The sequence below is a fragment of the Panthera onca genome, chromosome B1 (genome assembly GCF_046562875.1).
Source record: "Panthera onca isolate mPanOnc1 chromosome B1, mPanOnc1 haplotype 2, whole genome shotgun sequence".
Taxonomy (NCBI): domain Eukaryota; kingdom Metazoa; phylum Chordata; class Mammalia; order Carnivora; family Felidae; genus Panthera; species Panthera onca.
Window position 1 is genome coordinate 166,455,745 of NC_138342.1, and position 18,092 is coordinate 166,473,836.

Genomic DNA, 18,092 nt, shown 5'->3' on the forward strand with positions numbered 1-18,092 from the left:
TTCCCGTGGGAATCGTGAGAGTTATAATCTTCACTTCCCGCTTTCATAGGGTCAGAGCAGCTTGTCCATGGGAGTTGAAAGTTATCTGGGCCTGAACCTTTCCCAACAGGTCCCAGCCCATTAAAGCCATGGGGCAGTCAGGGAGGTACAGGAATTCATTAATGACTTCACGCCTGCCTAAATTGCATCTTAAAGACAGCAGGCAGGGATGGCGTATCCAACTGCCTGTGGCCCCCACAGTGGTGACTTGTCTCTGTGAGGGGGGCCCACGGGTTGGGTCACCCTTATGTGTTCCACCCCAGTATCTACCATGAAGTCGATGGGTCACCCCTCCACATTCATTCAGACATAGGCTCTTGGGGGCCTAACAAAGTAGAGTCCAGTCAGTCCTAGTCTTTCTCATAGTCCTCTGTGGTGGCTAGCTCCACAGAATCACTTTCTGGGGCCCCATTAAGCCATGATGCTAGTTGATATCTGCTCTGAACCACATGGCCTGTTTCTTATTTCTTGGGGCCCTGCTGAGAATTACCCAGCTGCAGGGGCACTCATTTTTCCAGTGGCCCTCCTGATGACAGTGCACACACTGGTTCCATCCTAACTTTGATCCTGGGTAAGATAATCCTCCCCACTGGCCCCCTTTGGGCCCCTGCCTCATCCCTGTGGGGCACCTATCCGGGAGCATTCCAACCACTCCACCAAGGCAGCAGCTAACAAGTCTGCCCTTTTCTGCATCTTGCATCATTCTTCCCTCGGTGACGCCTGACCACTGTTGACAAATTCCTTAGTTGCTACTACCAGCAACTGACTGACATTCATGCCAGCGAAACCCTCTAGCTTTTACAGCTTGTGCTGGATGTTCCCTTGGGCCTGACCTACAAAAGCTGCATTGACCACCAGCTGGTTAACAGGTGCCTCTGGATCAAAAGTTGTGGAGAGACGAAATGCCTCACATAGCCTCTCATAGAACCAGCTCAGGCTCTCCTTGGGTCCCTGGAGCACTTCTGATGTTTTACTCACGTTTATGGCCTTTTTCTCCCCTTCCTTCATGTCATTTAGAAGGGCTTCTTGATACTGTTCAGTCTTTGCGAGCCCTCCATCTAAACTTGGGTCATTTGGGTCCTATTTGGGATCCTCCCCAGGAAAGTGAGCCTGAGCATAAGGCTGGGTGCCTAGTGTCCCAGCCAGGACATTCTTATCTGACCATTTTAGGGCTGCCTGCATAATTCGGTGATGTTCCTCTGTGTCGAAGTGGATCAGGAGGCGTTGGTGGCAGTCCATCCAGGTAGGTGTATGGTTTTGAATTATGGACTGCATTAGTTCAATTATGGACTGCATTAGTTCAATCTTAGCCTGGGGCTTCTCCGTATAGGAGGGAGTATGGTGCTTCCAATTTAGGAGGTCCGTAGTGGTAAAGGGTTGGTAGACAAAAACATGCTGGCCTTCTTGGATCTGGCCTTCCTGATAATAACAGACAGGTCCCCTAGATTCCTTCAGTGGCATCTGTAGGGCTCCCTGGTGTTGCTGCGGGGCAGGGCGGGGTGGGGGGGTGTCTATCTCTGCTGGCTTGATCTTCTAGTTGCCTTCCTGTAGGGGTTAGGACCAATGGTCCAGGCAAGCCAGTCACATCTGGAGAGGTGGTAGAAATGGTAAGGCCTTGGGTCTAGGGCCAGAATCCAGTGGGGTTTCAGCAGCCGGGGAAGCTGGAGGCACAGGTGGCAGTGAGGGATACAGTGGGGCATATGGTGGTGGGGTCCTCTCAGACTCTCCTGACAGTACGGGTTTTTCAGTTTTTGGCTGGCATTTGGAGGAAGCTGTGTCATTAGCTGTCATAGGTTTAGAAATTCTCTTCAACACAGACTTTTAGCCAAGGTGGCTGAGTAGGACCAGGTCTTGCCAACAGTCAATATAAGGAAATTGGTCAAGGTGATCTGGATCCCCCACAACAACCCTGAATACTCGGCCAGCTAGTTCCTTATCAAGTGAGCCCTTAGAGGGCCAGCCCATCCTGAACAATGGCCAATCAATTTCACAGCATGTCCGGAGCTTTCCAGGGGTTCATCTCACACCCTAATCTCCTGAATATCCCTTTTTGAAATTCCTCAACATACACTCTGGGGGAGTTGGTTTACTCTGCTTTCTACCCATTTCCTCCCCCTAAAGGACAACTTTAATGTACAAGAGAGGAAAAAAGGGGAAGGGTCTAATTTGGAGAGGACGCATGCTCACTTTGTCCGTTTCCAGCTGCTCTCCTCTCAGAGATATTTCAGTCTCCTCTTAGCATTGTCAGATTTCATATCAAGCCCTGACCTGGATAGACTCCCAAGGAAATCTGATGCCGCCCTAAGCCATATGAGGTCACCATGTAACCACGGATCAAGACTCACCACTCGCTTCAGCCCATTGAACAGCCCATTCCGCTGTCTCATTCACACACAGTCACACAGTGACTCTACCCTGCTGCCCAGTGCCCAGCGCCTTAGAGTTGCAGTTTCATTCCTTGTGGAACCACTTGGGCAACTCTGGGAGGTGACCAGGCTCCCCTTCAGCCTCTCAAGAATAGGTCTACCAAAACAAACCCTGGTTCTTACCAGTCTGGTGGACAGCGCTCCCTGAGCTGGTTTCTGGGCCTCACCAGGTTCTGTTGTGCATCTGGGGTCCTTGCCCCAGCACACTGGGAGGAGCTAGTTCTCCTACAGATCAAGTGGTCCACTGGTCACTTCTCCTAGCACTCCGAGGTTCCCACCCCTGTGAAAAAGGAGGTAGAAATGCACCATCTCCGAATCCCAGACCCAAGCCCCCAAGAAATGTAGCAGGAAAAAAACACACAGAGAGTTGGGACACCAAGCAAGGCTTTTCTTTCCAGGATGCAGCTTTATTCATGCCAGCACAGGCTCAGTGGGCTAAGACCCCAAAAGGCTGAGCCCTGAGAACAGCAGGGTGGAGTGTGGGTGGGTTGCCTTTTGTACAGTTCTTGCTCCTTTGTCTCCCGTATATGGTAACATACAGTCTAAATGGGCAGTCTGCATTACAGAATTGTGAGGAATGTCATGTATGCACACATAGCCAGGTTACTTTCCCTTGTCTTGAGGTTTTCACCACATTCTTTAGGGAGGGGCTCCCTAAAGCAGATGCTAGTTTGATGAAAGCCATGAACTAAGTCTGTAAGCCAGGCTCCAACAGCAGGCTTATAGAGCCAGTCCCTGTGTTCTGCCCTGTTGTAATACCTATATGTGACAAACAACACAAAGGACACAGACAAGACAATGACCATCTCTGGAAAGAAATGGATCAGTAAAACCAAGAGCATTCTACCAATTTTTTACCAAGAGTCACTAAGCCTAAGGAACCAATTCCACAGTATTTTTTCCTCCTAATCTAAATTTAGAGAAAGGGAAAATATATTCTTACCACTCTTGCTCCATTGGACTCTGCAGATAGATTCCTGGAAGCTACCATGGTAAGGAACCTTATCTTTTATAGGCTATACATAAGATGTCCCAAGATCTGAAAGCTGCAGAATCTTTGGAGCAAATATCAAGTAGAACTTTATCTTGCCAACTATGCCTACTGTAGGGAATGAAGAAATCATTTTTCTTGTGCCCATCAGGGTCCTTCTTGACTAAGAAGTAAATTGACATGAGACATTAACAGGAGAAAAAACCAAAGTTTTATTACATGCAAACAGAAGTCCTATAATTGAAGAAATGACCAAGGTAGGCAGGTTTTATACTTTTTAGACAAACAGACAATAAATCTGTGATAGATTGACACAACAAAGAAAACTTAACTTTGGGAGCTTCAGTTAATAAGGGATGCTAAATAGAATTGGGCTGGGGTAGTAAATTAGTAAAAAGTAACAAGGGTTGTTAATATAGCCTTCTCTGCTCTAAATTTTGTATCTCTGGTGATAAGGATATCTTTACTCCGAACAAGAAGGGTACCTTTCACATGAGAGATTTATATCTTGTTTTCTGGAGACAAAGAAGGGAGGGTTTAGAGTGTTCTTTTTGCATTGGTTCTTTCTTAAGTAACTTTTATTGAAAATAATTGATACACCAAAGCGGCACATTTTGGGTGACCTCCTCTTGACCTTTACACTCTATAAAGATTTAATAGTAATTATGGTGGTCCCTGAGGATGTTTATGAAAGAAAATTAGGGATAAATATACAAAGATCACCCTTCAATTCTTTAATGTTTTGTAGGGCTGTCATTTATGAATCTAAGTCCTTTGCAAATCAGTTGCAGAAAGCATTCCCCCTCCCCTCACCGTATGCTGTACTTTCAGCCCTCAGTGGTGTAGAATTTATGAGTCTGCCTGCTACCAAGGTAGCATACCTCTTTATTCTGTAAAGAAAATACTTTAAGAATTTTTCCAAATTTTCAGATGCTGTCACTAGAGAAATAAAGCACCTTTAAAAATGTCTTGTGCTTTTTACAAATCTAATATAAATGTATCCCAATTATATTAGTATAGAAGAGCTTTGCTGAGCACATCTTTGTTTCCAAGTTCAGCAAGGATTTATTTTGGAATGCCACCAGTGGTATTACATTATATTTTAAATGCATTTCTTCATTAAAGTAAGGAAATTGAAGATAATGTGCATAGAACCATCACATTCTCATGTTTCCCTTTGTTCAAACCTGGTAGGACCAAAAATGTTAGCTTTCAGGCCTTACTCAAGAATTGTTTCTCATTAATGTTCTTACTGACCTCTACGCTTTGGGGAAGATGGTATTTTTGTCATTTTATTGGGGCAGTAGAAGAATGCTTTTCAAGCCAACAGACAGGAAAGAAAGGTTAGAGTATTAAAAGAAAAAAATAGGCAATGTACATACTATGCCTTTCCATACATATTAAGTCTTTCTGATATTAAACTTGAATAAAAGCAAAAAGTTGTGGATTAGGGAATCCAAAGTACGAAGTGGCCTGTCATAGACTCTGGGTCTGGAGTTCTGTCTTGTCCAGCAAGAAGGTGGGAGACAGGATTAAAAATGCGAGAGAAGCTAATGTCTGGGAGGAGACAAGAGCCCCGAGTAAGGGTCCTTGCTGCATTTTTATTAGGATCAGAAGCTTACAAACGTGGTGATGGGCGTGCAGAGACAATGAAATTGTGAACATTAACTCATGGGCATAAGGGAAAGGGGGTTTTGAATATATGCGGTGTTAGGAGTTTGGGTCAATACAAACAAGATTCTGGTGCCAGGTGAAGGGTTGTTTACAGGAAACATGAGGCAACACTTCTGCTTCCCTAAACTGGCCTAGGGGATAAGAATGAGCATGCTACCTCAGGGTCAACAAGGCACCTTTCTTTTGCTAATTAGCTCCCCCTGGGCAATTTTGCCCTGCAGAGGTCTATAGTCCTATTTACCTGTTTACCTAATTTGGTCCTTCCTTCCTACTAAAGCAGCTTTCTGCTATTGTACTAAATTGGGGGCATTTCTGCCCTGAATACCTAATCTTGTTTACCTCATCTTGGATGTTTTCATCCTGAGATTTCCCTATTCTTATACCTTTGTCCTACACTGGGACCTTTGCCTCGCTTTACCTATACTGGGGGCCTTTGCCCATTTACCTAATTTTATTTACCTACTCTTGTTTACCCAAACTTGGGTGTGTACATCCTATGGCTTTCTAATTCTTTATGCCTTGTTAACCAGTCGGTGAAAACTCAGGGAGTTCCTAAGCTTATTCCCCACAGCGGCCAGAAGCAGGATTAATCTATTTTGATGTAGGAAAAAAATCATTCCTTTTTGAATAAAATAGAAAAATTGGGACACTAAGATCCTAGCCACAATTTCTTCCCAGTTTGGTTCAGAAAAAAATTAAAGTTGCAGAGTATAGCATGCAAATATAAACTTTTACATGAAGCCTATACCTTTTGGTAGACTACAAAAAATACATAGGTTTATTTTCTGGCATATATTCAGTATCAATCTTTACTTAATATTTTATTGCTCGGGAACATTTTCTGATTCCTTCCTCTTTATGAAATAATGGTGACAACCTGTGCTTTTGGTCCCAGGTAATTTAACTATTTTACAAAGACCAATGGCAATAATTGAAGCCAAGGTATTGTTACTTTATATTTCCAAAAAGACTTCTTCAACTGTATAATGAAGGTAAGATAAGAACATTAACAAGAGCTGGTTTCTAATATTGAAGATTTCATAATAGTTCCAATATCACCTATCTTTGGAACAACTGCCAATTTCTCTTTTACAGAAATGTGTATTTGTGTGTGTGTGTATGGGTGAGATGTAGGACAATAATCACAGAGTTTTGTTTGACTTTTCTTCTTTCTTATTTTAACCTACGGTGGGCAGGAAACATTCTCCCAGGCAGGACTGATAGGGAATATATGTACTGGTTCAGTTGTACAGACTATTTACTATGGGTGTCCCTTCAGTCCTGATTGGACAGTGTCTTTCCTGACTGGTCAGTGTTCATGCTTAGATCATAAATAATTTGAAGATAACTCCAGTATCTCAGAGTTAACCAAGACTTTGTATACTGAGTCTGGTTTAACTGGTCTTTTCCCTGCATACAAACCAGAGTAAATGTGGCCAGTGCTGTGGGAACCAAGTGTTGCAGGTTAGATGGGATTTTGGATCCCACATCTGTAAAATAGAGATTATAATAATTGCTTCCTTATGAAGTTGTAGGCTTTAGTTAATTCATATCAAGTTTTGGAACAGTGCTTAAAACAATATTGTGCTATTACCACAGCTGTAATTGTTATTGCTATGAGAGTTAGTACTCCACAGAAATTTTGGGCTGGTCACATCTGAGAGGGCAGATGCAGGGATCATGCCTCAGTTCTGAGGTTCATAGCCATGAGCAAGAATACCTTTGAAAGTCCCTGAGTTCAGTGATATTAGAGAATATACTTTGTATTTGTATCCCCCTCCTGTCTGGACTTCTCCTTTCCCTATCCATTATATTTATCTCACTGGAGTAGCAGGCTTGATCATTTATAAAAGATTACCACCTGCACAGTTTCTCCTTCTCAGTGTAGCCTTAGAATACGTTTCCTTGGCTGAATTGCCCTATACAGTAGCTCTGAAATCCTTAGACAGGTAGCCTTCTCAGTAGCTTACTCTACCTTTAGGACTGCAAGTGTAGCTTAGGAGACATTAATGTGAAAAGAGGCAATAATACCTAAACTAAGGATTGTTTAGATCAAATATAGTGTACATTTTAAATGCTAGCCCAATGCTCAGAGCACTGGATATAGGTGCTCAGTTAACATTACTGCCTTTCCCCTTTTTATTTCTTTAGTTTATTTATTGTGTACTTCTGCCCATATTTTGGCCTTTTTCTCTCATCTGGACAATTGTAATTGCCTCCTCCCTTGTGTTCTGTGTTATGATTCCTCTCATCTTGTCCTCAGCACTTACTGTATTCTTCTCATGAATTGTTTCTAGATTACAAAATTCTCTACAAAAAAATTCTTTAAAGAAAAAAGAGCTAGAGGGTCTATTTTGACAATACAACAGCCTACAAATTCCAAAATTTCCATTATAAAACATCTAAAAATGATGAGGTATTTTAACATACCTTTTAAAAGAATGGATGACTATAACAATGAAAGGGAAATCCTATGAGGCCAGGAAAAAAATATGAGTACAAATCTAGGACAGGAAGCTAACCCTAGGGGTGCTATACCTTCAGAGTATCTCTGGATCTGGGTATCCAAGGAGAATTGGAGATAAAATTACACAGCTTTTAGCATAGAAAAATAAAAAGAATGTAAGAGAGAACAGGTAAAAAAAAAAGCCTGTGGAATGCAATTAAAAGAGTGTCAGAGGTTAAAATAGTGGAGAAAATGGAGGAGACACAATATTCAAAGATCTAATGACTACAAGAATTTGGAAATGACACACAGCCCAAAGAACATCAAGCTGGATCAATTTAAAGAAACCTCTTCTTAGACATAACAACTAGAGTCAAGATAGACATTGAAACAATAGTGAGATCAAAAGGTAGTGAAATTATATCTTCATAAGGAAATTGAATTGTCAACCCAGAATTTTTAATGAAATAAAGACATTTTTATGTAAACAAAAGTAGAAAATGATTTCTCATCAAAACAACCCTCACAAAAGGAACTTGTAAGTATAAATTTAGAGAATTAATTGAACATGACCTCAAAAAGAAATCTGAGGTACAGAAAGTGTTAATGAATAAATGTAAACATGAAAGTATATATAGACAATGGGAGTTTATAGACACATACAAAAATAATGATGTCTTTTTTGGTAGTGTTAAAAAAACAAACAAAAGTAATAGGTACCATTATCATGTAAGGTTGGAGGCAGATGATGAGAACAAAATATTCTAAAATCTTTGTATTTTCAAAAAGAAGGTAAGTGTCTTTAAACTTTGAGTATGCATATTAAAAACAGCTATGAAAGCATAGTCTAGTGCATAAAATCATGTCTTTTGATAGAGTTCTATAAACACCTTTTTACAGTAGACACCTAGGTATTTTTAAAACCTACTTACCAACTCCCTATCACCCTTATAATTTAAAGCCTTTCAGTAGGTGACATTGGGTTTCCAAATAGAACTCTCATTCATTCCTCCCATCATGTTTATTTTTTTATATGTTTTTTTGAGTTTTTTTTTTGTTTTGTTTTTAATTTCAGAGAGTGCATGCAAGCAGGGGAGGGGGGCAGAGGGAAAGAGAGAGAGAGAATCTTAAACAGACTTTACACTCAGTGCAGAGCCTGACACAGGGCTCGATCCCATGACCCTGGGATCATAATCTGAGTGGAAATCCCATATAAGGGAAACCCCATAAGGTAATCAGCAGGTTTTTCAGGAGAAACTTTGTAGGCCAGAAGGCAGTGACATGATACATTTGAAGTGCTGAAAGAGAAAAATCTGTATCCAAGAATACTCTATCCAGCAAGGCTATCATTTAGAGTAGAATGACAGTGTCTCAGACAAACAAAAAATAAAGGATTTCATGACAACTAAACAAACCCTACAAGAAATATTAAAAGGCACCCTTTGAGTGGAAAGGAAAGACCATAAGTGAGAGTATGAAAAGTAAGAAACACAAAAGGAGTAAAAATAAGTAAATCTGTAAAAACCAGTCAAGGGAGTCACAAGATAAAAGGATGTAAAATATGACACTATATACATAAATTGTGGGGGTGAGAGGAGTAAAGAATGTTTTCCAACTTAAGTGACCATCAACATAACAGAGACTGCTGTATGTGGAAGATGTTATACAAACTAATGGCAGTCACAAATTAAAAACCACGAATAGATATGCAAAGAATGAGGAAGAAATCCAAGTACAGTAAAACCTTGGTTTGTGAGCATAATTTGTTCCAAATTGTGATCCAAAGCATTTGTGAGTCAAAACGAATTTCCCCATAAGAAATAGTGGAAACTCAGATGATGCTTTCCACAACCCAAAAATATTCATATAAAAATGATTACAATACGGTAATATAATACAAAATAATAAAATAAAAACTATAAAGAAAAAAATTAACCTACACTTAACTTTGAAAACCTTCATGGCTGGTGCAAGGGAGACGAGAAAGAAGGGTTATTTTATAGGACAACTTTCACTATCACTAACAGAATCACGGGTGTGGAATCTTTTTCGTTTTGTGCAGTTTTAAAAGGGAGCCTATCCAATGCCACTTGCTTTTGCCTTCTTTTGAGGATTTACCACAAATGTGACATTGCATTGATGATCACCCATAATCCCGCAGTGAGAGAGAGAAGAACCATTGGCTCAGGTGTGATCATGTGACATTAGGCATCACATACTACTTGTATTGCAAGATATTGCTCATTTATCAAGTTAAAATTTATTAGAAATGCTTGCTTATCCTGCAGAACACTCACAGAAACAAGTTATTCACAATCCAAGGTTTTACTGTATATCACTAAAGAAAGCCAGTAAACCATGAAAGAGAGCAAGAGAAGAAAGGATAGGAGAAAAACTACAAGAATAAGCCCAAAACAAGTAACAAATGGCAATAAGTACACATCTATCACTAATTACTTTGCATATAAATATACTAAATGCTCCAATCATAAGTCATAGGATACAAAACTACAATGTAATATTACCTCATGCCTGTCAGATGGCTAAAATCAACAACACTAGAAAAAGCAGGTGTTGGTGAGAATGTGGAAAAAAAGGAACCCTCCCTCACTATTGGTAGGAATGCAGGCAGGTACGTACACTGTGAAAATTTTCCTCAAAAAATTAAAAATTTAAATTAAAAATAGAACTACCCTATAATTTAGTAATCACAGTACTGGGTATTTACTCAAAAAATATAACAACACTAATTCAAAAGGATATATGCACCCCTATGTTTATTGTGGCATTATTTACAGTAGCCAAATTGCAGAAGCAGCCCAAGTGTCCTTCAATAGATAAATGGATAAAGAAGTATATATAATATTACTCAGCCATAAAAAAGAATGAAACCTTGTCATCTGCAACAACATGGATGGATCTAGAGAACATAATGCTAAGTGAAATAAGTCAGTCAGAGAAAGACAAATACCATATGAATACCATTACTCATATGTGAAATTTAAGAAATAAAACCAAGAGAGAAAAAGAGACAGAGACAAAGGAAGAAACAGACTCTTAAGTGTAGAGAACTAAACTGATGGTTACCAGAGACGATTTGGATGGGGGGAATGGGTAGGTGATGGGGATTAAAGATGTTAAACAACAACAAAAAGTAAGAGGGAAAAAAAGCAGTTTTCTCTAAGTTCCTTTCCAGCATTAGCTAGTTCTTTGCCTTAACTTAGGTAAATTATCCATGATTTTAAATGAAACATCCAAATTTTTGAAAAGTTGGTGGATCGGTTAGAAGTTACTCAGTTAAAGTTTTGGGTGAGATGGGTTTAAGACAGGGCTAGAAACCAGCTGGTCTGCTTTCTAGTCTGGTGGGTTCGGCACACCACGCTGCCTTTGGTCCTGCTCTGCAGTAGTTCCTGTGGTCACTTCTGTGTTTCTGTGTGCACTGTTGTCACATCAGCTGTATCAGAATTTGACATCTATTTAACAGTACAGTCAATATTCAGTGTGTATATATATATATATATATATATATATATATATATGATATATACATATATATGATATATACACATATAAATTATATATATACTGTATTATATAACATTTATATATAATATACATAATATCTATATATTATATATAGATATGTATAAATGATCTGTGATTCTCTTTATAAAGGAGATAATGGTGTACTGTTTTTGTTCACTTATTTTTGAGTACATACTTTTAAACCTTGCATAGTGGAAACAGATGGGATGGTTTGTTTTTGGTTGTTGTTTTTTGTTTTGTTTTGTTTTGCTTTTTGGTTTTTTGGTTTTTTTTAATTTCCCCCAGAAACCTGCAGAGCAGATGTTTTGAGTCCTTCTTTGCCAGGTGGATATATCAGTATAGTGTTGGCAGGGGCACCTGTGTTCTGTAGGTGGATATTAACACAGTTGCCAACCCTAAGGATTCTTGAGTCTTCAGTCAAAGGAGATTTAAAGGATTTGCTTAAGAATAATGCACTTCCTAATTTAATCAAGCATCCAAGTTAAAGACAGCCTAAAGGCAGCCAGATAGTTGATAAAGGAGTAAGAATGAGTGACCGTACCTACCTATTTGGATAGACGTGTTTAGAAAAATGTCATTCAGGTAATAAAATTTTCCAGTTATATATTTTAATTTTATTAAGATTACAAATGAATAGTAAACTATATTTGCTAATCTGTGTTTTTGTTTTAGGACATTCTGTAAAAGTATACATTGATTCAATGGAGAAATTGTAGGGATGCCTGGGTGGCTCAGTTGGTTAAGGCTCTGACTTCTGCTCAGGTAGTGATCTCACAGTTCGTGAGTTCAAGCCCCATGTCGGGCTCTGTGTGCTGACAGCTCAGAGCCTGGGGCCTGTTTCAGATTCTGTGTCTCCCTCTCTCTGCATCTCCCACTGTCTCTCTGTCTTTCAAAAATAAATAAACATTTTAAAAAATAGATGAATTCTACTTTATACTCCAGGAAAATATAAACAAAAGGAATGTAAGGACTTCTTTTTTTTTTTAAGTTTTCAGGTTTTTTTTATTTTTATTTTTTTTTTAACGTTTATTCATTTTTGAGACAGAGACAGAGCACGAATCGGGGAAGGGTCAAAGAGAGGGAGACACAGAATCTGAAACAGGCTCCAGGCTCTGAGCTGTCAGCACAGAGCCCGACGCGGGGCTCGAACTCACAGACCACGAGATCATGACCTGAGCCGAAGTCAGACGCCCAACTGACTGAGCCACCCAGGCGCCCCTGTAAGGACTTCTTAAAGAACATTAATTTGGAGATTTTTTATGAGGGTGCCTAATGACTGCCATACACTGTGCCAGGTACTATGAATTATAAAAATGAAGGATACTTGCTCTCAGGTCATTCATAGTCTCCTGAAAGAGACACTTAAAACAAAAATATTATGTTACAATGTGGCAAGATCTGCAGCTGAGGTAATGCAGGTTGCCAAAGTTATAATCCAGTTGGTAGGTATGTGGGAGAAATACCAAGAGGAGTCCTTTTATATTCTGAGACTTTAATGATTTCTAGAAACTTTGACAGAGCTATAAATGATCCGGTACATGAGCTTTTAAGCTTTCTCTGGGATTAATATGCACTTGCAAAATGCCTCTTTGCTTTCCCAGTCTTTAAGTCATGTCTACTAGAGTGCAGACTATAGAGCCATGCTACCTGGGTTCAGATTCCTGCTTCTCCTCTTCCTAGTTGTATGACCATGAGCAGATTACTTCTCTGTGCTTCAGTTTTATAAAAAGACAAGAGTCATAGTACCTATCTCACATTATTATTGTGAGGATTAAATGAAATAATACATGGAAGACATTTTTGGAAGATTGACTATTACACAGTTACGTTTCAAGAATATTTTAGTTCTTATTATTAATTTTGGAAGCTAATAAACCAAGATCATTGAAATACACCATGTTGATCATTTCACTTCTTCCTAAAGTGCTGTTTTCTGTCAAATAACATTTTCCATTTTTTACCCTTTCTAGCTCCAAGAGGGAAGCGAGGATGGAAAACATTTTATGCTGTACTAAAAGGAACAGTCCTTTACTTGCAAAAGGTAAACATAAATTAAAAAATGAAGGCCGTAAAATTTTATGAAATGATTTAACAAAGTACCTCCAAAATATTCATTTCATACAAAGAGGCTACATCAAACACCCAAAAGATTATTTAATTGATATCTAAATTCTTTTTTTAGATTTTTTTTGTTTCTGGTTAAAAAATTATTTTAAAAATTATATATATGTGTAATTATGTATCTTACATGAAGTAATTTATGCATAAAGTATTTTATGGTATATATGTTCTATATGTATTTTATAATATATTAAATATATGTAAAAATATTTTGTGTTCCATTTGTGTTCAATTATAAATTGTGAATATGGGTTGATAAATCAAGACTGTATGTAGTCTATTCAGGTACAGACCTGTGGTAGCACTTGTTCCAATGGTTTTTATACTTATTTATACTATAGTTATATCCTCATATATATCCTTCATTATTGCTATGTAACAGTATATCTTTAGTTATTTATCTCATTTAGATCTCACTTAAATCTAGAAACAATTTTCATTCATATCCTGAAGTATTGGTACTTAACAGTGCAAATATAATCCAAGTTATCTGTGTAAGTTTTTAACCAAACCATTTCCTGTCAGGATCCTTTCTTCTAATCCCAGAATCTGGAAATCTGTTTGGGATCAATTTTATATGTTCTGACCTTTGAAGGGTAATCTCTGGGGTTTCCACCTCCCTAGCTCTCCATGTGTAAATATGGGAAATTTGTGTGTTAACTGGAATGAGGTCCATCACCTCCCAGGACCCAACAGGATTCTAGCTCCAACTGTGAAGGGAAGCTTGGAATTTGGGCTATTAAGAGGCAAGGCAGTAACAATACTGTCCTCATGGTGACTGATAGGAAAAGTTTCATTTATTTTTATTTTTTTTAATGTTTTTTCACTCTTGAGAGAGACAGAGTGTAAGCAGAAGAAAAGCAGAAAGATACGAGGAGATGCAGAATCCAGGCTCCTAGCTATCAGCACAAAGCCTGACACAGGGCTTGAACTCATAAAACACAAGATCAGGACCTGAGCTGAAGTCGTATGCTTAACCAACTGATCCACCCAGGCACCCCAAAAGTTTTATTTTTTTAATTGTGGTAAAAACATAACATTAGGTCTACCCTCAATTAATTTCTTTTATAGAGGCACAATAGATAGTATTAATTATCAACACAATGATGAACAGTAGATCTCTAGAAATTTTACATCTTGCATGATAATACCTGGTGAATAGCAATTCTCCCACAAACCCTCCCCACTCCCCAACTATTGGCAACAACCATTCTACTTTCTGTTTCTTTCTGTAACTTGGGCTATTTCATATAAGTGGAGATAAATAGTATCTGTCCTTCTCTGACTGGCTGATTTCACTTAATGTGATCGAGGTTCATCCATGTTGTAACCCCTGACAGAATTTCCTTCTTTTTTATGGCTAAATAATATTTTGTTTTCTACTTAATTTTCTTTATTCATTCATCCATACACATTTATGTTGTTTCTGCGTCTTGGTAATTGTAAACAATGCCGCAGTAAACATGGAAATGCAGATCTCTCTTTGATATCTGGATTTCAATTCCCAGTGATAAGGATAATGCATAAGTGGGATCACTGGATCATATGGTAGTTCTATTGTTTATTTTCTGAAAAACCTCTATACCATTTTCCATAGTGGCTGAATTATTTTAAATTACCACCTATAGTGCACAGGAGTTCCAATTTCTCCACATGGATGTCAACATTATTCTCTGTTTTTTGTTTTGTTTTATTTTGTTTTTAATAATACCGTTGTAACAGGTGTAAGATGATATATCATTGTGGTTTTGATTTACATTTTCTTGATTAGTGATGTTGAGCATCATTCTGTATACCAGTGTTGTCTTTGGACAAATATTTATTCAATCCTTTGCCCAATTTTTTTAAGCCCAATGTGGGGCTTGAACTCAACACCCTGAAATCAAGACCTGAGCTGAGATCAAGATTCAGATGTTTAAACATTTTTTTCCTTTGTATTTCTTTGAATAATTTCAAATTGCTAAATTACTTATCCTTTCTTCTCCTTGCTCAAGTCTGTTGTTGAACCCTTCTAGTGAGGTTTTTAGTTCAGTTATTCTATTATTTAGCTCCTAAATTTCTGTTTAGTTCCGTTTCATGTTTTCTCTTTGTTGATATTCTCATTTTGTGCATGTATCATTTTCTTGAGCACATCAAGCATCTTTATGATGACTAATTTGAATTTTTTATCAGGTAATTATATACCTCTCATTATTTAGGTTTGATTTCTGGAGGTTTATTTTGATTTTTTGGTCAAGCCATATCTATTTGTTTCTTCATCTGATAACTTTATATTGGGATCTGCACATCTAAAGTCACCTCTCTCAGTCTTTACAGACTTGCTTTCTTGTAAGGAGAGTCTTACAGACTCCTTACCAATCTGCTTGGCTATGATTCTGGGGGGCCTCTGAAACTTTTTTGGGGGGGATACAGCTTCTCTGTGCCTCTGTATACAGTTTCTCAGGTAGATAGTCTTGCATTCTTCTTTTCAAAGGCTTGTAATTTTTGCTCTCTGGTGTCTATTTATAGCACTGCAAGTGCTGGTTCTACAGAAGCAAGCCACTCAACTCTCTTCTAATGAGTGGCAGCTAGGCATCCAGAGCATAACAGTTCCTATCAGTGCCCGAAGTCAGGCAAGATAGATACCAGTTCCCTTGGGCAGCCCTCTGTATCTCCCTCCTGAGAGAGAAGGCTTAGATTGTGCACCTTTCTCCCAATTTTACTAAGCCATGCTGGCTGCAGCAAGCTACCCACCACTTTCCTTTAGTTTCAGCAGCCTTCAGGTATCCAATCTATGCTGATTCACTCATAATTCTGAGTGAGGCAAATCAGAAACCATTCCTTCAGCAGCCTTCCAGAAAGCCAGAACATTAGAGGTATTCTCCACTTTTCACTTTATCCTGACAGAGAAGTCAAGGGCCAGGGTATTTTTTTTTACATATTTAAATTTTTTTATGTTTATTTATTTATTTTTGAGAGAGAGACAGAATGAGCAGGGGAAGGGCAGAGAGAAAGGGAGAGGGAGAATCCCAAGCAGGCTCTGTGCAGAGCCCGATGTAGACTCGAACTCACAAAACCTTGAGATCATGACCTGAGCTGAAACCAAGAGTTGGACGCTTAACCCACTGAGCCACCCAGGCACCCTGTGGGGTCAGGGTATTTTCTTGCAGTGCTGGCCTATGGTAGTTTCAGGGAAGGACTGATGCAGGTAAAATGAAATTGTTCTTCTTTCCCATTTTAATGTGGTTCTTCTTGGCTTTTTGCTGTCCTAGAGTACCGCAACCTCTTAACTGCATTCTAACATTTTTACAAAGGCATTTTGATGCATGTATCATGGTTAAATTGTGTTTTTGTGGGGGAACAAGAACTGAGACTTTTTATTTTGCCATCTTGCTGATATCTGCTTTTTTTTAAATCTGATTTTGGGCTACGATATGGTTTTGGTATCTTTTCTTTTTACTTCAGTTATTATCATAGCATTCCTAAGTGAAAAATTTTTTAGAAGTGTATTTTCAGCCGATTTTTATTTATGAATAATGGTGTGTGTGTGTGTGTGTGTGTGTGTGTGTGTGTGTGTATCTGTGTGTGTCTGTGTGTTTGTACACATATGTGTGCCTATGTGTGTATTTGTGCACATATCTGTTTATTTCCTGAAGATAGATTCCTAGTAGTGTCATGGGTCACAGGGTCAGGATAGGAACTGCTTAAAATTATTGAGGCGTAATTCTAAATTACTTCTGAAGAGGCTGAACCAACATTCATTCCCAACAGCTGTTCATGACAATACTGTTTCATCATAACCTCTCCTCCCCACATTAATTGTTGATATTTGGATATTTGAAGAGAAAGTTCTCGTTCATTTTGAACTTTCTATTTTTAAGGTACAGACACATGCCCTTATATATTTTATACTCTTCCATGGCTGCCTTTCCATGTGTGTATTTCTCTGGGAAAGAATCCTTCCCCTTGATATAACATCTACAATACCAAATCAGATAGCATCCCTTGTATGATGGTACCCTTACGTGTACCACTGAGATAATAAAATGGCTTTGGAATGGAGATATCACTACTGGGTAGAAATATATTTGATTTATTTTTATTTTAAATATTTCAAACAAATAAAATGCTCTATATTATTAAATTGAATGAATTTGTTAATTTAAAAACCACCCTTCCTTAGGAGTCTACCCAGATGACTATTTAAAAGGACTTGGAGCGCACTATATTATATCCTATATCAACATTTTGTATATTACCAGAGCAGCTTTGTAAGGAACACTTTTATAATTCTCTTGTGTTCTATTATTTATTTGAGCTTTTTTTCAGATGTCTTCATTCGGAAGGACCATATCTGACACAAACTCTTTTGCTTTCTTCCTTTTGTAATAGATTATGTAAGGAATATTAGAGCATGGCATGCTTCATCTTAGCACGGAGTTCTCTTTGTGGGCAAATTACCTTTGCAGAAAGAGGTGTGTGTGAAACACAAAGATTACAAAGAATTTGCAGCATTTTCTAAAATTTACACATTACTTTGAGGGACAAAACAACAAGAGAAATGAAGACTGTTGTTATTAGATTATCTATGCTCTTACATGGTCAGATATCTTGTATTGCCTTTATTTCCCTATGGAGCCAGTACAGCTTGTAATTTATAAGTCAACTGCTTTGGCCTTTGCCAAAGCAGCATGTGTGTTCACGCTGAGCCCGCATCAGTCCTTTCAGCTAGCTTTGTCTTCGCAAGAAACAACCCTTTGAAATTAAATTTTACATAGCACAGCTGTTGCCTGGGCAGAAATCCTATTCTTTGGCTTACTTTTTCATTTTCTCTAAAATCTCTGTAAAAGGCATGGCTGTCTTTGGTAAG

At 38.4% G+C, this 18,092-nt stretch overlaps 1 protein-coding gene across 19 annotated transcripts in view; it reads left to right on the forward strand.

Annotated features, from left to right (window-relative positions):
* The window catches only part of PSD3 (pleckstrin and Sec7 domain containing 3), an 812,606-nt gene that overhangs the window by 686,994 nt on the left and 107,520 nt on the right, over positions 1 to 18,092 (forward strand). For all 19 annotated transcript variants that reach the window (XR_013555055.2, XR_013555056.2, XM_078445466.2 and 16 more), the window contains one exon: positions 13,093 to 13,163. Coding sequence is in view for 17 of the 19 variants with exons in the window: in XM_078445466.2 (XP_078301592.2) it covers positions 13,093 to 13,163 (71 nt within the window). In the remaining 2 variants the exon portion in view is untranslated. The remainder of the gene's footprint in view (positions 1 to 13,092; positions 13,164 to 18,092) is intronic.